General features: G+C 44.0%; 1 protein-coding gene and 1 long non-coding RNA gene across 2 annotated transcripts in view; one reads left to right on the top strand and one right to left on the bottom strand.

Annotated features, from left to right (window-relative positions):
- Nucleotides 1–7,854: 7,854 nt before the first annotated feature.
- On the top strand, nt 7,855–10,648 carry LOC149358980 (uncharacterized). Its single transcript, XR_016288255.1, has 3 exons — nt 7,855–7,989; nt 9,863–10,046; nt 10,467–10,648. It is a non-coding gene; the product is annotated as an uncharacterized LOC149358980 (long non-coding RNA).
- A 338-nt stretch (nt 10,649–10,986) lies between these two features.
- The window catches only part of LOC149358978 (plexin-B-like), a 174,965-nt gene continuing 163,622 nt past the window's right edge, over nt 10,987–22,329 (bottom strand). The window contains exons 33-38 of the mRNA XM_089571152.1: nt 18,058–18,242; nt 16,847–17,007; nt 16,222–16,369; nt 15,338–15,478; nt 15,161–15,235; nt 10,987–13,441 (exon numbers count right to left, since the gene is read on the bottom strand). Of these exons, the coding sequence (XP_089427278.1) occupies nt 13,334–13,441; nt 15,161–15,235; nt 15,338–15,478; nt 16,222–16,369; nt 16,847–17,007; nt 18,058–18,242 (818 nt within the window). The 3' untranslated portion in view covers nt 10,987–13,333. The remainder of the gene's footprint in view (nt 13,442–15,160; nt 15,236–15,337; nt 15,479–16,221; nt 16,370–16,846; nt 17,008–18,057; nt 18,243–22,329) is intronic.

Raw genomic sequence — 22,329 nt, 5'->3', positions numbered from 1 at the left:
AGCGCATCTTCGCATGACGTCTGAAAAGTTCTGTTGCTGAATGAAGTAATTATTGTGTTCTGGTACTCGTCGAGAGTATAAAAGGTGGTATGCGATGAGCGTGCTTATTGTTGTAGAGGAGGAATATCGCCTATACAGTCAAGTGCAGAATAAGAATATCTGCATGCAATACAGAGCAAGTTCAGTGAAAAAGAAGCAAAGTAAAACAGATTGATGAATGACAGTAGGTTCAAAAATATAGTATTTTATTGGTTTCTATTGAAAATAATTGCGGAGGATGAGATAAAAGCTGCTGGTTGTCCCAGAGTTGTCCTGTGTTCTTCTTCTCCTCGTGTCTCGTTCTTTCGCTAGTGAAGTTATGTCTGGTATACAGATTGAGAGGCCGTCGACCTCACCGAGATGTAGCAACTCGGAAAAGCAAGGCATACAAAGTATACTGTCACACCTATACAAACAAGTTTCAAGTCCAGATAACGATAAGCTGAACAAGCAAACAATGAACATGAATTTGCACAGCTTGTCTCTCCTGGAAAAAATTGATACAAAACATATAAAAGAGGCAATGAAGAGAAAATATATTACATTTTATGCAGCCAGGCACAGGTGTAGGAATGTAAGAAAGCCTTAAATTCTGAAGGATTCATATTTTCGGATGTCAATGTCTATTTTACAATTTAATAACCTTGGCAAATTTTTCTGAAGCATTTGTTTGCTGTAATTCGTTCTAAGTCTAATAGCGTTCTACATTTCTGTGTGGCGTGTGCTGTAGGCAGAAACATTATGATGTCAATTGGCGATTTCCACTAAGTTAACGTTAAGTTTATTTGTACTGAAGTAAAACTCTCGTACTAGTCTACATGTGTAAAGGTCGTGGATTTTTCTAATGTAGTAGTTTTCGAAGAGAGGGTGAGTGTGTTCAGTACAGGATACGTTGAGAATGATAAGCAGCGGCCTTTTCTGCATGAGTAGAATTTTATTATGATTTAATTGCGCTGTTGTACCCGATACTAGATGACAGTAATTAATGCGCGATGCAAACAAAGCTTTCTATAGTAGAATTTTCACAGGAGTAGGGAAAATGTGTCTATTGCGATTTAACATACCAGCTGTACTGCTGAGTTCATTGAGGACTGAGTCTATGTGGACATCCCTCTGCAAGTTGCTAAGGAAGGTTACATCAAGAAATTTGTGTTCACGACCGAAATATTCATAGACTGGAACATTAGAGTGTGACTCTCAGGGATATATTTACCTTGAGTTCGAAAAATCACAGCTTTGGTTTTATTTCAATGAACCTGCAGACAATTTTGTTTTGACCAAATAGAAAACCTGCCAAGAAGTTCATCTGCCATTCTCATTAATTGTGTATAATTGTGCGAAGATAAGAATATGCTTGTGTCATCAGCATACATTATAAATTTTGTTTGTCGATAAATAGATACTAGATCATTAACGTAAAGGTTGAAAAGTAGTGGCTCGAGAATATTTCCCTGTGGTACACCTCAAATTACTTCTTTGGCTCGCAATTTGATTTTATTTATTGAGACATATTGGTGCCTGTTTTGAAGGTAGGAAGATAATAACACGAGAGATGTACCCTTTATGCGGTACCATTTATGCTTATTGAGGAGAATGTTGTAATTAATGTGGCCAAAAGCCTGTCTGTAATCAACAAATATATCAATAGTTAAAAATCTATTTTCAAAGTTTCTTAATATGTATTGTTTCTAATCTAAGAGTGCGCCAGTGCTGTGGATTTGTGTTTCTGAATTCCATACTCTGATTTAGTTATATTCTTGTGTGTACTGCAAAATGTTGACAGACGCTCTAGAATAATTTTCTACAAGCCCTTTAGAAAAATTGGGAGAATCGATATCAGATGGTAATTTTTTATGTTCTTCTTGTCGCCTTTTAAAAAGATGTCTGTTACTCGTGCATTTTTCATATTGTCAGGACATACACGAAAAGAAATGAATGAGTTGTAAATGTGCGGCAATATAAGGGAAATTTCATATATCACATACTTAATAGGCATTACCTGCTGGTCGCCTTAGCCGTAACTGCGAGAATTTTTAAGGCCCAGGAAAACAGAACACACCGCAGCAGTACCTGTTGGCGCGAGAAAAAAACTGAATTACTGTTTCCAGGTGCTATGATATTATTGGCGATTCCGGTCAATGCCTTTCGCTACAAACACGTCTACGAACTCAGAGCTTCCAAGTCACTTTCACTTTGATCACTATGGTAGTTTCGCCTGAAGCGCTGCGCACGAGTACCTTGCCGCCTGTGTGCCATGCAAACTAGTAGCCCGATTCTTTCGTCCATTCATTAGCTGTTGTAAGTTGCTTCTTAGACCGAGAAGTCATGTTTTCACAGATGTATCGCTTGTCGTCAAGTTCATTTAGAGCCTTTCTTTTAGCCATCAAATTATTCTTGAGTTCTTTGCGAGCACAGCGCATGATAATCCCTGGCGCCTTCCCAGGCTTTGATGGTAGTCCGGGGAGTGCAACCACGTCTTCTCTAGTTAAATGATTTAGTTTAGCTTTTTCGCCAGATCATTCACTTTCTCTGGATCTTCCCCCGCCGTTTCCTCAACATAATGGATCTCGATGCTGAGGCTTCTACTACGCCACTCAAGTGCATCAATATCCGTCTTTTCTCGACTTTGCACCTTTACATCTTTGAGTTCTTTCTCTTGGTTGTCGTGGAACTGCTGTACAACATCGAAGCGATCTTAGAGTAGCTGGATAGATTCTTCTATGCCATTTACCTTGGCCGGCAGATCGAGCAGCATATTCTGCTGTCCATACCTACAAGCCTACTGACCACTTCATTATCGGATGTACTTGTAACTATGCTCTCGCTGTTTCAAGCTCTACACACTTCACACTTCCGGGGCTTCTTAGCAAACTTTTTCGTCTCAAACTGTTGCTAAGTGACGTCAGAGCGCGTTCCTACATGAAATAAAAATGTGCACTTTCTACAGGTCAATGCAAGACCACAATCATTGAGTACACATCAGCACAGGTTGCATCGCTCCATGGTAGCAACAAAAAAGAACAAAAAAAGACTGATAAGAATGCTGCCTATATAACACTCCCAAAGATGTGTTACACATTTACGTCGTCAATAGCCCATCACACTGACAGTAAATGGCGAAGCGTCTATAGAAACTATGAAGGCAGCACCGAAGAGTAATTACTAACTTGCAACAGTAGAAGAACAAAGATTCAGTAGGCTGCGTGCAATGCGCTCCGTCGCTGCTGCCAAAGTGAAAGGAACCGCCTCAGACAGGACCCTGGCGTAGCTTTCTTTTTTTTTGTCAATAAGCGGGAAAATATTTATTTTTCGAATGGAAATGCCCTATGTGACGGTTGCTGCAAGTATTGGCAGCTGTGAGACAAGCAGTGACAATAATATATATGTCTTGTGTCTCAAAACGAACTATAGGACAGAATGAATGGCACATAGGAACGAATGAATAGGACATACTTCTTTTTGACTGCCTAACTTCAAGCCACATGCGAAGGCACATTACGTGAAGACACGTATTGCCTGCTAGATACCAGCACGTACGGCATTTCGGGCGAAACTACCAGAATGCCTTACAACCCTTACGGCTTTGGCGTTCTTTAGAGACTCGGCCCTGACAACATTGCATTTCCGTAACGTCTATGCTCATAGCAGTACCAAAGATTCCGAAATATACCTTGCCAGTGGGGTACGAGGTTTCACCTTCAGTGAATTAAATATTTGAGCACAGATTTATCAGTTTATTAAATGTTCATTTGTATGAAGCAAAGCCGCATTTCTTTACGACAGTGAGGAATGACAATAATCAGACACGATTCAGTGCCTTGAATGCATTTCAAATGCTCTATGACCACCATGAGGGGTGATAGGAAGAAACGAATACGTAACGCACACTGCAAAATATGGGGGGCTTTGGACACTCAGGAGAAGTAAATGTAATTTTCGTTCCATCTAAAAATTGATTCGATGGCTCCTTCTAGGTTTGTTGATGTTTGTTGGGCGGTACTTATTGCGCAAATTGGGTGTATTTAAAATATTTTGCTCCACTCGTTTCACTCTAGTGACCTCTACATCTAAAAATAACCGGGAACACCGAATTCAAATGAATGGCGGTGCCGCCTAGACTCTGGATCTGCGCCGAAGAAGCTATGTTGACGTACTGCAGTTTATTTCAGCAATCAGCTGCCTGTGACGGCGACGGTTTTGCCGTGTATTGAATTCACTTCATTTTGTCAGGAAATGCTCTTTATTTTATGGGGAGGGGGGGGAGGTTAATTACGCGGGGTAAATTATTCAGCAAAATTTTGAAGCGGTAAAGGTGGATCAAATTAGGCAGACACTTAAGCTACATCTTAAGTGTATGACGCGACAGCGTTAATGCTGATTTTAAAGTTTTTTTTCTTAATTAGTGCATCTTTATAATTATGCACACACATCAGCAAATATAAGTAGGCACACTAGGCCATGTGTATTGAGGGAGATCAGGAGGCAAATGCTATTGCCCTACTTATCTTTGCAACTAAAAATTTAACTACACTTCGCCAAAAAAAGGTGCGCACAGAAATTTAAACTGCTCGATTAGAAAGCATTATAGCATGCAATTTTTTATGCGGTCATGCAAAAACACTGTCAGAATTAAACTCATGAACTGACACATGACTGGCAACTTAAAAGCCACTAGATCTCGCGATTCTACGAAAAATCGTGGATTGAAGAACTTTACGCGGAATTTTGTGTTATCCGCCATATTTTGGGGGGCTGTAATAGGAGGACAATACGTTCTTCCTGCTGAACCGCGGCTGACAGAGTTCAAACCCTCCCGGACTCCACCCCGTTATCGCACGCGTTACCGAGACCACGCCCATCCCCACGGGCATTGCTCTGAGGGAAACAAAGCAACGACACCCTGGCGTACACAAACAAGTACTTATTGCCACAAAAAGAATAACGCCAGCAAGCAACAAAATACGCTAAGGAATCGAGGTCGTCCGACTCATGGTTACGAGCGGGCGTTCGCCCACGCTAGGGCAAGGGAGGAACTCCAAGGCCGGACGGGACAAGCCGACGCAAGAATGTCCCCATCATGAGTCCTCGCCCCGCTCGCGGAGAGCGGTTTCCGCGCCGAACAGTCCGTGCGAGTCCAGTTCCCGAGCCGAAGAGAGAGTGCTATCACCCGAGCGCTCACGCAGCAATCACATCGTTCGTAGCGCTCGTGTCACTGCGACGCCGGCGCCCTCCCTTGTTAGTTAAAGTAGCAAGAAACTACGGAGGACCGATAGTGGAAAGTAAACCAAAGGGGACGCGTCGCCACAAGCCTTGCCTCTCTCCTCGAGCACATCCATTCTCTCTTGCCACCAGGCGGCTCCGCAAGCAGCTCACTTTACTACGCATGCACTTGGATCCCGTGTCTCCGATATACCAAGCATTTTTTGTAAATACAACATTCCTGGTTTAAACGCTAGCGAATCTGGAATAAGTGTAACTGCTGTCAGCTAATGGTCTATAACACAACAAGAAAAATGTTTGCATTCTATCTCCTTACATTGCAGCATACTCGTCGTTATTTCCGTTAACTTACAGACTACCGCAGTTCCTGGTTTCCACGCTAGCGAATCTGAAATAAGTATAACCTCTGTCAGCTAATGGTCATTAGCACAACAAGCAAAATGTTTGTATTCTATCTCCTTACATTGCAGCATACTCGTCGTTATTTCCGTTAACTTACAGACTACTGCAGTTCCTGGTTTCCACGCTAGCGAATCTGAAATGAGTATAACTTCTGTCAACTAATGGTCATTAGCACAACAAGCAAAATGTTTGTACTCTATCTCCTTACATCGCAGCATACTCGTTGTTATTTCTGTTAACTTACAGACTACAGCAGTTGGTGAAGTTCAGTGGTGTTAAACAAATGAGGCAAAGAGTTCTGTACCTTGCTTGCAACACTTTGTACATCGTTCTACCCTGTACCAATCGAAGCCTTCCCCTCCTAAAAGGAGAGCTCGATTACTGCGACTTGTTTGTAGCCGTTGTCATCATTTCGGCCCTCACACTAGCTAGAATGCTCGTCTAACCATCTCTTCTGGTCCTCCGTATGTTATTTTTGTTCTTCTAGATAGATGCAGCAGTGATGGCAACCTGTTTTGAACCATTTGAAAGAAACATGAACTGGAGATATAGACACCGCTGCTTCGACTACTAATTACTTGGAATTTCTCAGCCGAAGTTCTTTGGATGAACATCGCAGCACGTGTGTACAGTGCTCATATTCACGAGATATTTTATGCAAAGCTGTGATTAATCTTTAGCTCGTCTTAAATAAGGCCATGTCGAAACTTCGGGTGTCATAAGCTTGCTCCGAAAGGAAACAAACAGAACGAAGATATTTTTTTAGAGGTGCTTTTTTCTTCCGTTTTTAATTGCGCATTCCGTCAGGAAAGCTGGAACAGGAAATGAAAGGCGTATGAGAAAATGGTGTGCGCTTTAGAAGTCCTGTCTCTATATTTTTATTTTCATCTGGTCCAGGCATGCCACTTCCCTCTTGCGGAGAAGCACAGAATCTTCCCTGCGCAATCATAGCTCAAGCACGTGCCCATCAAAATTCGCCAGCGCCATTCGTTTGCACTCCTCGAGTCTTGCTTACTCAAACCCTTTGGCGCCGCGACCGCCGGAGGTGCCCCTTCCACTCTGCTCGAGAGGCAACACGTTTTCCTGCTTTCTGCATGGGCGACGAAGGAAGGAAAGGAGAAGCTAACGCACGCACTAAAGGCTGTTCTCTTTTTTTGTTCGTTTTGTTTTTCGTCGTCCCATTTCCTGGCTTGGCAAACCCTCTAGGCGAGTAGGCTGCCTGAGACATTTATCGCGCGCAAGGCAGATGGAAGCAGTGGCGGTAAACTCGATAATGTCCTTTTTAATCTTGGTTATCTTCGTTCCGCTAAGTAGGGGGTTAGCGAAAATATTTTTGGTCCTCGGGGCATGTGAAGAACAGTGCAATAGGCTTCTGAGAGGAAATGAGTGCTTTTGGAAAATTCACCAAATACAGAACCTCACTTACACTTTGGTCAGCTGCACCGGGGTTTCTATGCTTGTAATAGCGCATTCCGGCTCTAGCAGGATCAGCTTCGTTGGATTGCGCTGGTCTGAGCGGGAAGACATCCTGTATGCACCATCGCTGGTTGGGTCCAAATGTGCAAATAGCATCGTGTGGTTTTGTTTTGTGAACGTTCACGTACATTTTATTCAGCGCCTCGGTCCTTTTGCGCCACAGGTTCTGGATTTTGTCTACACATGCAATGTATGAGCATTACAGGGTGTTTACTGATAATCATTTCTAGGTGTGGCTTCTATTGTTAAGGCGACATCCTCAGCTGCTTAGCACTCTGAAAGAACGCACTTTTGGGTACAGGTGGTCATGCGCTGTAGGGCGTACGTCTTGTAGATAGCTGATTAGCCGGGCCATGGCAGCGGAATTGTGTCGTTCAACTAGATCTATCCTGTTTGTAAAGTCATAGAGAAGGCTGACTTTCTTAAAATGTATCGCTCATTTACGGTTACAAAATTTCAAGCTGCAAAACACTCAATGAAACGGGGAATAGTGCGACCGCTTTTCGCATAGTGCAGTTCTGTTAGCTTGCAGACAACTCGTACCCGTTTCCGAACTACACCCTTTAAACCTATGCGGCTGCAATTCGCCGTTACCAGTGAACACGGCAACATACAGACCGTCAGGTTTAAGGCGCAAGCGATATCCAGGAGCATGTGAACAGGCGTCCTGTTGCACTGTCAGCTGACGCTTATCTTGGCGCGTATTTCCCATAAAAGACAGGAGAAGCACGAACATAAGATAACGGCCGCCGATAGCTCCCCACGGCCTGGCACGCGCGGCATAAAGCAGCACTTGTCCCCGAGGACAGAGCACGTCTGCCACGACTCCCGCAAACTGCTTGCATAAACAAGGTTAGTGAATCCCAGTACTGTACTAGCAGTCCGCGGTGTGTAATCCGCATAGGTAGACTAGCTGATGGTTATTCAATGCGCAGCGTATAATTTTTTTTTTTACCTAAATCGACAGTGTTCTTAAACCTCTGCCTTGTATGTTTTGTTTTGTTTTCTTGTTCGAGCTCTGTGCAAACGAGTTAAATCCACTAAGTTCAGTTCCACTAATTTCGTTTACCGCTGCAAATCTCCGCATTCATAAATTGGTTTAAAATAAACTGATCCATTCTGAAATTGTATAGTAGAACCTAAACCCTGATTACGCGTCAGCTGCGTAATCGCAACCTTAACGCACTTGCTCCGGTTTAAACTTGGGAAGGGAGCTTCAGTTTTCTTCAAAACTGTTACTGCGCATACCTATCTTTCGGAGTGATTATGATTGCATACAACTAAAGAAAGAAGCAGCTTTTCCTCGTCGAAGGAGCCCATTCCAGCCAATGGCATCGGCCGATTCTAATGATCCTGCTAGCGTGACAATGCAGGGAGTGGAAAATGAAAGGGCGTAGTCCAATTCCCCCATCGTCGGGCGTAGTCTCCTTCCTGCACATTGCCACGCCGCTCCCTGCATTGTCTGTCAAGCAGGTTCATGAGAATTGACCGACGCTCTTGGCTGGAAGGGGGTGCTTTGTCGAGAAAAAGCCGCTTTGTTCTTGAGTTGTATCTGACTATAGCTGCTTCCCATAAACACCACGATGAGAACAGAGCTATATAGCATATAGTAAGAGCCATTGCTTCTTGTCTTTGTTTTGGTTTTCGTGACGGGTTTGTTCTGCCAACTTTTTCAGAAATTTATGTGCCCAGCACTTACCTCCCTAAAGGAATGCGAACAACTGCTCTATTCACTTTTTTTTTTTGTTGCGGGCCATTGCAACAGCGCAACACTAGCGAACGTCCTTCAAGAACATAGCGAGCGCCCCTAGGGCCTTGTGCTCTTTTCCTAGTATTTGCTGAAAGAGGGTGATGCCGATGTAGCAGATAATGATAATCAAGCTCATCTCTATCGCTCAGTGCCTATCTATCGCTTTAGAGGGGTCGTCTGCTTGTTTGGCACTTGAACAATGTAATCGGAGCAGACTCTTCCGCGCCTAACCAGCAAAGCAGAGATTAGAAGTGTGCGATTTGTGAAGCCATACGACTCCCATAGCCGAATGAATGAAGGCAAAAATTGAAGCACTGGTGAGAAGGAATACGAAGATAACGTGAGAAAAAATGGAAGCCAGCTAAGAGCACTTTTTGGCGCGTAGTTACTCTTTTCTAAAAGGGAAAACTTAATGCTCTTTCTGAAACTTCCTTGCGTTTGCTGTTTTCGATGTCGAAGCTGTGCACAAGAGAGCACAATCTTTGACCAGTGTTTCTAAGCACACCTCGTAAAACAGCGGACAAAACAAATAGTGACGTACCGGGTGATGTCTTGAAACCCCATTACTTGCATGCCATGCTTGGTGGACGCATGTAGCAAGGGAGATTTAAGTTGAATGAAGGCAGGCGATGCAATGTCTTTCTAAGCTAGCTACGAAGCACAGGTGCCTAGAGAGCAACTTTCAGAACAGGAATTCACGAATAAGCCCAACTTCATGCAGCTAGGCTTGTTCTGGGGGTGTTCTGCTCTTCCCTGAGCTCCCTACACAGTGGACCCCTCAATGTGAGGCTGTATCTCTAGACAGCGAAGAGCTTAATAAAGTTCTTGACTTACACATTCCGAAAGGTCTCAGACTACCTATGCATTGCTATCCTTGCAAATGACTGGAAAACGTACAAATATACCAATATCTCTGAGTGTTCCGCAATCTAGCACTGGAATTCGCGGCTTATCACTCGCGTGTATCTATTCCAGCCATCATGCTGACACTGCGTCAGATCGTGTTCATTGCAATACTCGCCCTCTGCTTGCTGGCTGTCGTAATGGCGGCGCCGGCTAAGAAGTGTCCGAGTTACTGCAAGAAGGAGTGCCTGAACCCTGTTCTTTGCCCTCCCCAATGCCAGGACTGCTATATTGGCTTCTTGCTTTAGTCTTCAAGGTGAGTTGGCGGCTATCTGCGGAAAATTAAAAAAAAGACTCCAAAGTTAATACCCTTTAAATGAATGTTAATATCACTTTTGCAAGGAGCGCTATGGTTGCGTGTATGCTGAGGCTAGCTGTTTTGGCAGCACGATCAATTTTTTTTTCAGGCCATGTTAAGTCATGACTAAGACAGAGGTACATTAAATTAGGTGCAGCTAAGATTCAATGATCAAGGTCTCGAAGGCGTCGTCTTAGGTGCACAATACCTCTGGAATCATGATGAAATCCTAAAATTTGATGAATAGCGCGACGTGTTTTGTGTGTGACTGCTTTAATTCTCCAGTTGATATCGTGAAGATTTCATAGGCGGGATGACATCACTAACCTCTTGATTTTTCAGAAATACATTGCCATTCCTTTATACCCTGCTTTTCAGAACAATTACAAGTTGTGGAAGCTTATCGGACAAAGGCAAGGCGTTTTTGATAATGATTCAAGAAAACGGACAACTGTACTCACGATTCACACAGCCAAATCTTTCGGTTTGCGTGTGAATGAAGCCATCACAAAGTTGCCCGGACTGTTCAAAGCAATAAAATTGCATACACTGTGTGACCAGCAGCGCGTCCTCTCTCGTGCGTTGCTTGTTGTCGGTCTGTATGCTGTCGTAGTCCGAGGGCAATAATAACTCTCACCAATTAACAGAATACTCGTTTCCTACCTACAGCCGGCATTACCGCTACAATGATTTTACAACAGTCGCAACATTTTTGGAGATGCATTTGTATCAAACACCTTCAGTACTTCTAGGATGGGAGGAACGTTGATCGCACTGCAAATGAACGCGGTGTCATTGTTGGCAGCAAGAAGAAATGTACATTTTCTAACTACCACTTACTCGGGAGCATAGTAAGTGTAGCTAATGTTGACAATGAAACACTTGCGCTTCTTCGCACTAGCGCCTGAAGCCGTCATTCTCTTTATTCACAACATACTTCACAAAGGAATACGGTGAGTGTCCTTGATTCTTCTCTTTTCGTAAAAAAATAGCCTCGAAATGAAAACTATTTTCGCCGACACTGCCACATGCGACGAAGGTGAGTGTGAGAAGACAAAGCACTTTCCCTATGAAAAAAAAAGTCAATAAGTACTACTGCTCAGTCACAAACAGCGCTTCCGTCTTCGCCTCTTGCTGCTGCGTTTCAGGCGCGGCCACGACAGCAAACATCGACAAGGCAGCTCAACGTGTTTAGATTACAGGTGCATAAGACATGCACAAAAGAACATTTAGGACCCTGTTTCTGGCGATGGGACTCTCACCGCCTCCTACACACGCAGGCTGCGGCAACTGCGCATGTGTAGACACAGGCCCCGGAGCAAGCCCGATGAAAATGACGACAAAGAGCTTGAAGTCGCGACGATAGAATGACCAAAGCCTTATAATGTCACAAACTGTTCTGCAACAACATACTTTATCGTTGCATGGCTGCAGTGCTTCATAGAAAGATTATCTCGTCGTGAGAGGCGTTTTTGAAGCATTAAAATATCTTACTGTATATCAAGAGTGACTCTTTTTCAAGCCGTTAAAGTTCTTGTCGCAACAACAAGATTCTTCGTCACCATTTTCGGTTGGGAAGAACGTAGAGAGGGTAAACGACCGTTGCTACCGGCACGAAAAGGCGTCCAAGTAATGTCAATAGCCTAGCATCGGCCAGCTGAGACGCATGCACTTTTCAGCCCCCATGTGGCTTGCAATACAAGCTGCCTGGTCACTGTGGTAACTTGCTTGTGAGAACAGTTGTCTTCACGGACAATATATGCCGCCGTAATGGCCAGTGGCGCCAATTCGTCTCCCACACTGTCGCGTAGCACGTCGGAGCATGGTATTTTTGCTCTGTGGCGCAGGCTGACAGCGTGTACCGTGCAGAAATAATAAAATGCGTACTCCTTTTAAGGACAATGTTCTAAGCCGCTGGAAAGTTTTGTGCCACTTTAGTCCCGCGGGGTGAGCTATTACTGTGTAGTACATAACATTAAAGCATGCTGCCTGTACCAATGTTATCCAAGATTAGTTTCCTTAGTATAAGGATGTACGTGTCATTAAGAATGGTTTGTCTTTCACGACCTCCCAACCGCGAATCGAAAGCCAGTTATCATAGGCAATTTTAAAAACTGTGCCATTACTGTATTCCACACTTATAGGTCCCTTGCACCTATTTTGCGTAATGGTTTTGTTGCGACGGTAGTAACCAAGGAATGAGAATATTATTATCATGGACTTAGTCTGTAACACCTCTCGCGTTATTTTAAGACTCCTGACAGTTTTGTTTTACTTTTTGCCGGAATATAAAGAGCATGATGTGATAACAAATGAAACACTTCAGCTGTTTGTTCTGTATGGTCAGTTCGTTTCCTCGCCAGACTGTATTTTATAAGTGCTAAAATCTCAAAATAATCTAATTGCCAGATTAGCATAGGTAGCGTAACAATATAAGCCGAAAATACTCGAAAGTAACAGTTTCCTTTGTGTAACCATCTACAACCTACTGTGGAATGATGCGCTTGTAGATTACACCTCGTGAGCCTGCTGCGAAAAGCAAATGTACACATCTCTGCTGCAATTAATTCTCAGGGACAAGAGGTCTATCCAGGTACAACTTTACAAAACTCCTGAGTGCTTGGTTTGTTTGTTGTTTTGGTTTGGTTTGTTATTTCAAGACGAAACGCATCACACAGTGTGTCTCAGGTCGGTAAAACCTAAGAGCTCGCCGACCAAGTGCACGACGCCAGACCGCAGAACTTCTCGCGCTTAGGAAAGAATACATAATCTCTTTCCTTTATAAAGTACAAAACACCCTGCCTCATCGCTTCGCGCGCACTTTTTCGCACGCGCCGTAGACTTCGAATTAGTCGGAAATTGCTCAGCTTCATTCACCAGCTAGCGGGCGCACAGTCAGGCACGAATGTGGGTTTTCTGGATGAAGAAAACACAGACGCACACACAAGCACGCGCCACAGATCCCCCACCGGAACAACAACGAAAGAAAAAGACACAGCGTTCGCAGTTCACCGCACAGCCAGAAGAGTCAACGCCGCAAGCACCACAATGAGAGAAGTCCGCATGAGTTCTGTACAAGTGGAGGTTGATCACATGGCTTGGCGCTGGTACGACGCGCGGGCGCGCTTGAGAGTCGCGCTGTGCGAAAGGCCCCGGGATCGTGGAGACGCTCTTGCAGCGCCTTGAGTGAGGGCATTGGGGTGCGTCAGCATTGTACGGGTCCGCAGCGCCCATCGAGGACTGTTCTAGCATGGCAAAGTTCGCTCTGCGCTTAGCGTGCACGCCACAGTCTCTAGTCTCTGGGCCAGCTGCAACTCCTGGCAAGCCTCATCGTCTTCCAGTGCTTCGAGGATCTGTGAGAAAAATATTTTAAGCACATCAAACCATAACCTACGGAAATTGTGTTCCGCAATAATAACGTAATTTCGACCCTATAAATAATCGCGAGTATACAATTGAAATTTACACAAAATTTTGAGATGGGGTTTGGTGTGGAGAACTTCGCAAAACGCATTATTATGCTAGGCAGCTTTGCCATCTCCTCTAAGAGGTTTGTAGCAGAGTTTCAAGGTGCATTTAAATTGAGTGCTTGGTTATTGATGACCTGCCAACGATCATATCTGTTAATTTGAATGCACATAAAATGAGAGCAAACAAACTAGAAAGAGTCGTGAGCGATATTTTGGGTCCATGCCCGGCAGGTGCAAAACGACACTTTACACCCTTTATAATGCGCAGGCTGTATGCATGGCTCGTAAGCATACAAGCAGTAAAACAGCAGTCATAAATAATGTAGAATAGAACCACACCAGGTTCAAACCGCTGAGGCCAGAAAATGGCACACAATTGTACTAACGATATGGTAAAAAGGACTAAGATATGGTACGTAGCTTTACCTTAGTCTGTTAAACGTATTAGCAAACTTACATTAGAAGTGAAATTTTCTTCACGAAGCATTACTAGCCAATCTCCACAATACTTCAAATTGTTCCCCGCCAAGATGGATCTCGCAAAACTGTACACCAGCGCTTGTAAAAACGCACGTAACGCCAAGGACGCCCTATGAACGAAAGATAAAAAGCGCGCTGAATGGCTTGTTGGATAGTTCGGGACTGTTCAGGGCGCAGAGATATGGTACAGTGGACAAAGCGTTTTTCGCTTCCCCGCGCTTGAATGCAAGTGGGACACAAGTGTCTCGCTGCTGAACATAAGGTTAAACAAGACTGACGCTTTTTGCATGCACTATGGCAGCTTGTAATCGCCTCCTGGAGGAAAGAATTGCACTTCGAAACATTTGGAGTTTTTGGTACGAGGTGATTGTGCACTGCTCGTCGGAAATATTGCGTGGTAAATATTTTCCCGTAAATTACAGTTCTACTGAATAAACTCAATAATAAGGACCGAGCGGGTAAAAAATAGCGGTGGTAAATCGTGTTTACATCAGAAGGAGGCAATTACAAGGGCATCGCGAAAAATTTCCTCTAACCATCAACAAACGTGAACTGTGGCGTTTAAAATGCAGCCAGCCGTGATTGCAAGTAAACAGCAGCAGCTAGTTTACTTCAAACCAGCCCGGTAGGAAGCGTAAGCCATATGTCAAGCGCATAAAATTTTTTGACTAGGACTACTGAGGCCCTAGACTGCTTTGATTTAGTGGGAATCTCAGTATTTCAAAATCTAATTGTGAGCACGGCATTCATCGAAAAATACAGGACTTTCTTAACCTAAGCGCTTAGTAATCTTGTCCTTCTCAGTAAAATTTTACTGCAGCACGTTTCAAAACCTCACACAAGCAATAGTGCCCAATAATATGCTGCATGCCTCTCGAAATTGTCTCACACACTAAGGCAGTATATTAGGCAGAGACAATGTAATTTTTATTTGCCTAGGTCTTCCCGCTATCAAGGGCGCCATAATACTCCCCTTATCTCAGGGCCAACGCTGACTTGCCCGGTCGCCGACATTTATCTTCTACTCTGTTTTATCTCTTCCTCTTGGAATCCACACACGCACGCCCAATTCGGCTTATTGATTGCAATCTTGGTCACAATAATACAAGGGTCATGACTTACCTGTTCGGAGTATTTTGTTACATAAATATACAACTCTTTCAAGGCATTCAAGACATCAACCTCCCCAGCATGTGCCTGCATGAAAGTAAAAAAAAAATAGCAGTGAGGTGTTACGACCGTTTTTTTCTTAATTTTTAGACTCTATCTTCGAAACAACAGGCGAGAGAGATCACTCACAGCTGATAAGGAGTGCATAGCAGCTCGCATCTCTTGGTCCGAGATCGGAGGCAGGGCAGCTATGTCCTGATAGAACTTGCAAACCAATCTTCGATAACTCGGAATATCTCTCGCAAACAGTAACTTGTTGGATGGAGAGTCCTGCAACAGAAGTGCATAAAAATCTTGGTAAATTGCTTTTTTACCTGGAGCACCGCCGATTTATATCGGGCATAAAATATGTATATACACAGTACCACTCATTACAACATCAACGGGACACTGTGGACACTTAAGTTCGCCTATATCGACAGATTACAGCATTCTAGTAACAAATACACTAATTACACTCAAAATTGAGGTTTCAGGATCTCTAAAAGCAAGAAAGCTTGCATCGATACAGATTTTGGGCCCAGATCCCTGAGGCTAGGCAACATAACCATTCACTTCCAAACGCTGATCACGGAGTTTCTTTTTTTTTTTTCGGTTTTCGGTTTTGCAGTGTTCATTTCTGATTACAGTGGCTGCACATAAAAGAAGGCAAACGTCTTCATTGCGAACCGTCACTGAACTAGTCTTATACTGTCTTATACTATTGTCGCAAGCGAATAAGAACGCTAACATTTACTTAAGCCCTCTTATCTCTGACTTTTTCGATTGCTACAGACAGCTTCTTTCCATAAAAATAACTATTTGCTTGCCGCTAATTTTTCTAGTGCGTTACCAACTGTTTTTGTTTTTAAACCGTTTTTTTCCCGCTGCCTCAGTAATTTTGCTACTTGCTCAGTTTTTTTTTATTGCGACCACCGTTGCTGAAGGTTTCATTAGTTCGCGCTTCTTATAATGGCTTATAGGCACCTCTGTTCAGTACACTGCATGCTTGCGAAGAACTTGACGATTCGTACCTTCCCAAGTCTGTGCTCTGTCGTTGAACACGCATCCATGAATGTCTGTGCAATTACTGAAAGACAAGCATCTAGGATTGGCGTCTTCTCAATGTCGAAAATGAAGTCAGGGTTCTTGACTAGGTTGACCCAGAAACGCAGAGGCAAGCTGAAAAAGAGAAAAGTTAAAAAAACGAAATCAGTGCTCGCATATGAACCTGAACACGTTATCTACGGGTGGGGAAAAACCTCATATCCCAGAGACAATGCAGCTTAGGTGGTACCTTGCTGCGCGCATCGCAACATAGTGGTAAGTCCCGTCAACCCCCCCCCCCCCCCCAAAAAAAAAAAAAATATACGGAGCTTCTCTGGACATAATTTGTCGTCATAAAGGCCGGCAGTTGAAGGCCGAACACAAAGAGCCATCTTGCTCGGACACTATCTCTTTGCATCACTGAACGCAAGACATTACTTTTTCTAAATATCATTTTCTTGCCATCCTTTAGCATTCTAACTTCGTTCGTTTGGAAACTGGAGAAACTGTGTTGAGGTACGCGTCAGGTAAAACCCTTGCCCTCTAGACTGCACGGTAACTGATACCAGGCTGTATCAACTTTCGACAACAAAGCCGAAGCGAGATGCCAACCTGTTGCTCTTCCAAGCGTGGGACACCTCCGGATCGACTATGCCGTATGTTGACGCAGTTGAGTCCAGAAGGTCGAACAGCCACTTGACGGCACAAGGCAGGGCCTCATTCACAGTCAGGATATTGTGCAGAAAGTCGTCCACAAATTTTTGAATGGTGCCCTGCAGGAATAAGTACATAATGACGTAAACAAGTTTGACTTTCGTCGACGTATCTAGTAGGTGATGCGAAAGCAGTTCCCTACATGCTGATTTTTTTTTGCGTCTTTGCGTCGCCTACTAACTGCGGAAAGAACTGTTTCTTGTATTGTGGGCAAAAGATAATTTGTGGTACCCTGATGTGACTGCCTCGTATTGAAGTGTAAGGACCGACGCTCATAAATGTGAGTCTCATGATGATTTCCCTCGATAAAACAAGGGGAACGGAAACGAATGACAAGTCTTTCTAATCGTACGTTCTTGTACTTTCAAATGAGCGTTCATTACGCCCTACTTACGAGGTTTCGCTGCACCGAACACGTTTTACTGCCGAAGAAACTCAGTGCCGAGTAGGCGGAGAGCCGCAGTGAGCGCCGTTATGAACATGAAGAAAGGTGGCGCTGGGGTGAAGTGTTTGGGTGCAGTGGAGTCATATGATCTTTTTTCATCATGTTCTTTTCTGTAGCTAACGATGTTTATGAGCGGTTATCACCAGAGCAAAGAGCACAGCAAAGACATGATAAAAATGTTCGTCAAAAGCTATTCGCTCTAAAACAGATAGCTTTTTTCAGCAGCCTTTTTTGAAGGGCAGTTGGCTCATGTTTTCAAGGCGGAATACTTTTTAGTCCATTACATAAAGAACGCAAGGCAGTGCCTGAAAACAGTTAGCTTTACGGAAAGTGACAGACTTTGGTCTGTTAATATGTTCTCTCAACCAAGTTTCATTACGAGCTAATAACCGGTCACGCTGTCATAGCAAAATACGATTATTCAGCCTTCGTTATATTTTTTTTCTTTCAGTGCGCAGTAAAGTGCTGCTACCAATAAATTCTTCTCAAAGTTGACAAGATCGCTTCTGAGGTCACCGCAGCGAACGTTCCTTGCCTTGCTGCGAACATTCACTGTCGTGCTTGGTCATATCAGTCGTTTCACTTGCAACGAGTGCGTCTTCTCTTTGGGCAAAGAGCACATTACGCGCTGAAGGCGCTCAGCTGAGAGAATGGGGTTTTTCACCTTCGTGGAGAGCAGCCGGGTGAGGAATATCTCCGGGATGGCCTTGTGTCTCTGCTCCTGCTGGGACTCCTGGCGGTCGTCAACGGGTTTAACGAGATGCCAGTACTTGACGGCGCCGCCGTAGTGGCTCTCGTAGTTGTTGTTGCGCGACGGCATGGGGCTGATGGTCCCGTACGTGGCCGTGCCTTCGCATCAGAGACAAAAGGAAACAAACAAATAAGATTTCCTCTATATGCCTGCTGTGTACCTGGTAGCAGTTCCTTGCCTTAGACATTCCACAAGAACGAGTGAAACGAACCGGTGCTTCTACACCCAATTTCATTTCCACTTAGGCAAACCCTGCGTGCCATGATAATATTCCCAAATTTTATTTACCTCCTAGAGCACTTCAATGCATCATTTAGAGTTGAGCCTTGAATTCGTATTCGGGGAGGTTAATTTATTCGGCTGTGCGAACTGGCATTCAGGTTAACAGTATGCCGATTTAGAGGTCAACAAGCTAAACCAACTAAACGAGACGATAAACTTGTCACCTAGAGTTAAAGAATCGCTTCGATGACACTATGAAAGAAAAAAAACTGATAAGCGATCCCCAGTGGGTCGTTTGAATGCGTTAGCAGCCAAACGTCCGTTGTATCCGAGGCCGACACACGAAATTTCGTTATATCCGAGATCGTCAATAGACTAACTTCGTTACATCCGAGGTCCAGACACAAAAGATCGGTATATTCGAGGTTAACACGCTAAGGTCCGGTACATCCGAGGTGGCATACTTACGTTCGCTATATCCGAGAATAAGACTAAAGTTCGTTGTACACGAGGTGGCGTACTTAGTTCGCTATATCCGAGGTGGCATATTAAGATTCGTTATACCCGGGAGAGTGTGCTAAGACAGCGCTCACCATTTCCGTTCACACAGACCCTCTAATGTTTGCGCATTAATAACACAGCCTCGAGTAGTTATAAAAGTATACAGCATCCTCCTCCCCTTTGGCCGTGAATGTGCGCAGGCTTCAGAAGTGATTGCTGTTGGGCTAGTTGGCATAACTGCACCTCTAAAATCGCAAAGAAGCTTTACGGTTTGCGTGCACTTCTGACGTTAAACAAGTGGGTTATCGAGCAGCGGATTGCTTTCTGTACAGATGTACTGACTTTCTTTTCAATGCATGGCGCGATATGGTGTAGAAGTTCGATGTTTTGATTCTCAGAAGATCTAGTGACATCCTTGACCCTATTCTGAGGGAATTGTTCACTCTGCTGTCATTAAGAATTTCTTCCGCTCTAAAACACCTGTAGAAAAGAATGTCAGGCGTCTTCTCTGGCGTCGAAAACATTATGTATTGAGCTTTGGTCTCTGGATGCCTAAACAAGATCTAGCTGAAGCGATATCCAGTGCGAATGCAGCATTAAACAAAACGAAATCCTTCTTTAGAACATGGAAGATACACCATCTATGTAATATTCCGAAGGAAAATTACATTCAACCTTTTGGGTCAGATGTGAGTTCCACCAATATAAAGGAGAACTCGGTGCACGAGATTAAGCAGTAACCTAAATGGAAATACCATACAGGCTGGTTCTTGCATAATTTATGCGAAGCAAGAACACAGATGTGTGCTCGAAAGAGCCTTAGCGTGCGACCAATGAAAGGTGCATGGATAACTAAAAGAACTGACTTTTCCAGCTTATTGCATGATAAAGTTCCTCAACGCCACTGACAGTCCTCTTAGCAAACTCGTTTCGTTCTGGCGTGGAAGTTCAGCACCACATTCTGAAAGACGGCGAGATAGATCTATGGCATTCGCGTCATGTTTTCCCACGGAAAGGGCACTACGGCGTTCCGAGGTCCACGATAGAACCCTGCTCCAGAACGGATGGTGAAAGTCCTGGGAAACTGTTTTCGATGTGGGCAGTTGTTTTCGAGACTAAACAGAAATTACAACATACATCGATGCCGTGTAGCAAGGAATTCAGCGCTCTTGGATACGCTTGACGCCTTATCACTTTGTGCTGTTCGTGTGCCCGGAAAAAAACTTATCACAGCAGACGTCCTCTCACCGTCTGTTGTAACCACAAAAGAAAGACGAATCCTGCTTCACAATAAAACAATGACAAGTACCCAAGCTTGCAACTCTGAGAAACTAATAACCTTTCGGCCAATTTTTTCCCCATTTCCTCCCTTGACGTGCAAATGTTGTTTGAAAATAAACAAAAACTTCAACATCAAGAAATTACGTAGAGGATCTGGCGAGTCATGCGGTTTAACACGTACAATTGTTAGCGGGAAGAGCTGAAACACCGCACTGGCATGATTCAGCGTGCAGGCGGGGTGTCGGCGCTGTTTTGCTAAAGAGAACGAGGCTATTAAACTCAGTCCTGCTGCATGCTGAAAACGGGACAAACTTAGCGGCGCGTGCGTTTCCGGTAGTTATCGCTGATGATTTCTCTTTCTACAGCAGCTTGTGCTTGTTGGTTTTCCGTACTGAAGTTAACAGCACAGAACGTAGACGAGGACACGAGACGAAGGCACGACAAACGCTGCTTTCAATAACGTTTATCTGGAAGATGCGCTCGTTATACCTTCTGCACGAAGGCAGCACGAGTCACAGATTCGTCATAGCAGACCATGTGATGTACATTGGAAACTCTATGCACTGCAGGTTGTGGGGTCTAACTCATTGCTGGCACTGGTCAAGTGTCTAGTGGCTAGGGCGGCTTCCTCTTCAATGCCTCGAAATGCACCCACTGATGCCTTCCAAGACTGGTAAGGGGTGTGGTACAAAACTCCTTAAAATGAGGAGCATCTGCTTGATGCTAGGTTTCGTGATGTAAATGGATAGGCTGGGACGCAGTATGAGTTGTTCACAGAGTGCACATCTTAAGCAGTATCACTCAAAAGACAGTTCAATTTTGCTGCCAGAAAGTGACTACAGCGCAGCAGATTCGGTTGTCTTACATCCTGCCTTGTCAGTTTTCCGCTCCTTAGTTGAAAACTACTCACGCGTAGGGCCTATGCAAGTTTTTTTCACCACACACGAACTTGCGACCTGTCAGCCCCTATATGTCCATTTTAATGCAAAAACTTTTCTACATTCGGTTGAACAAAACACACAGAAGAGAAAAGAAAAAAAAGCAGCGGTTCTAGCCATAGTTCGCGCTCTGCGAAAGTGCAATAATGCTACGGATGCAAGCAGCCTGAGTTACGACGAGTTTCATAACGGCTTGGCACCAGCGCCACTCATTTCTCCTCAACACAGCAATGAGCACACGTTGAAACAATGGTGGCGAGGAGGCCAGAGACAAAGGCAGCCGACACGGTCGCTGGGCACACAGCACTACTTGGGCACTGGAAAGCTTTGTGTGCAAGAGACCAAGGTACGAAGCAGAGCAGGTGCGTACTATCGCACGAAACATTATGCAAGAAGTAGGCACACAACGGAGCTAATAAACGATATTTTATGACCGCGGAATCTTTCTCACACTCAACTCACATATAAGTCGCTGTTGCCGCAAGAAATCCTTAACTGGGATAGGATGAATCTGTCTTTGTGCGGATTTAGACGCACAAATTTGAAATGGATAAACCTGCAGGACCTGCTGCCGTCGCGATCTTTCTATTGTTTTTATTTTGTTAAAAAAGGAATGACATACCATTTTTTTTATACTACATGTATAAGTGAAAAAAAAGTGATCGCGTTAATTTTTTGCCCCCGTGACTACTATTTTATATTATATACACTAGCAATAGATGTCACGAAAGATCACATACCCAACAATTCTGGACAAAAGTATTTTAAGCTGGGAGCCGTTTGCGAACGCAATTTTTTTCATAAATGTTACATTTCACCATAACAATCAATGAATGCCAGGTAACCCACGGCAGTCTTGTATTTTTTTATTAACATTTTCGTGATCATCAAAAGCGTTCCCGTTGGATTTCTATGGCAGTCTTAACTGTTCGATGCGATCGATGGAAACAATGTAAAAGAAAGATTACCTTCAATATTTCCATAACACTGCCTTGCAATTTTCCTGTTCTCAAAATTTTTCGCCGAGAATTTTGGACATGTATACGTGTGCAATAGTCAGCTATTCTACAGCCAAGTGGGACCGTACGAAAGAACCTCGAAAAGGTAGCTAACTATTCTGGGGCGCCTTCCCTTGCTTGGTCTTTACTTTCTCGTTATTTCGACCGCTCGCACCTCTGTAGTTTCTGTCGAAGTTTTGGAGGTTTTTATAAGTGACACACTCTTTTTAGTCCGGTTTTCCTTT

This window comes from Amblyomma mixtum, chromosome 2, assembly GCF_055824585.1.
Source record: "Amblyomma mixtum isolate Tamu chromosome 2, ASM5582458v1, whole genome shotgun sequence".
Classification (NCBI taxonomy): domain Eukaryota; kingdom Metazoa; phylum Arthropoda; class Arachnida; order Ixodida; family Ixodidae; genus Amblyomma; species Amblyomma mixtum.
This window is presented reverse-complemented; position numbering and strand designations above follow the sequence as displayed.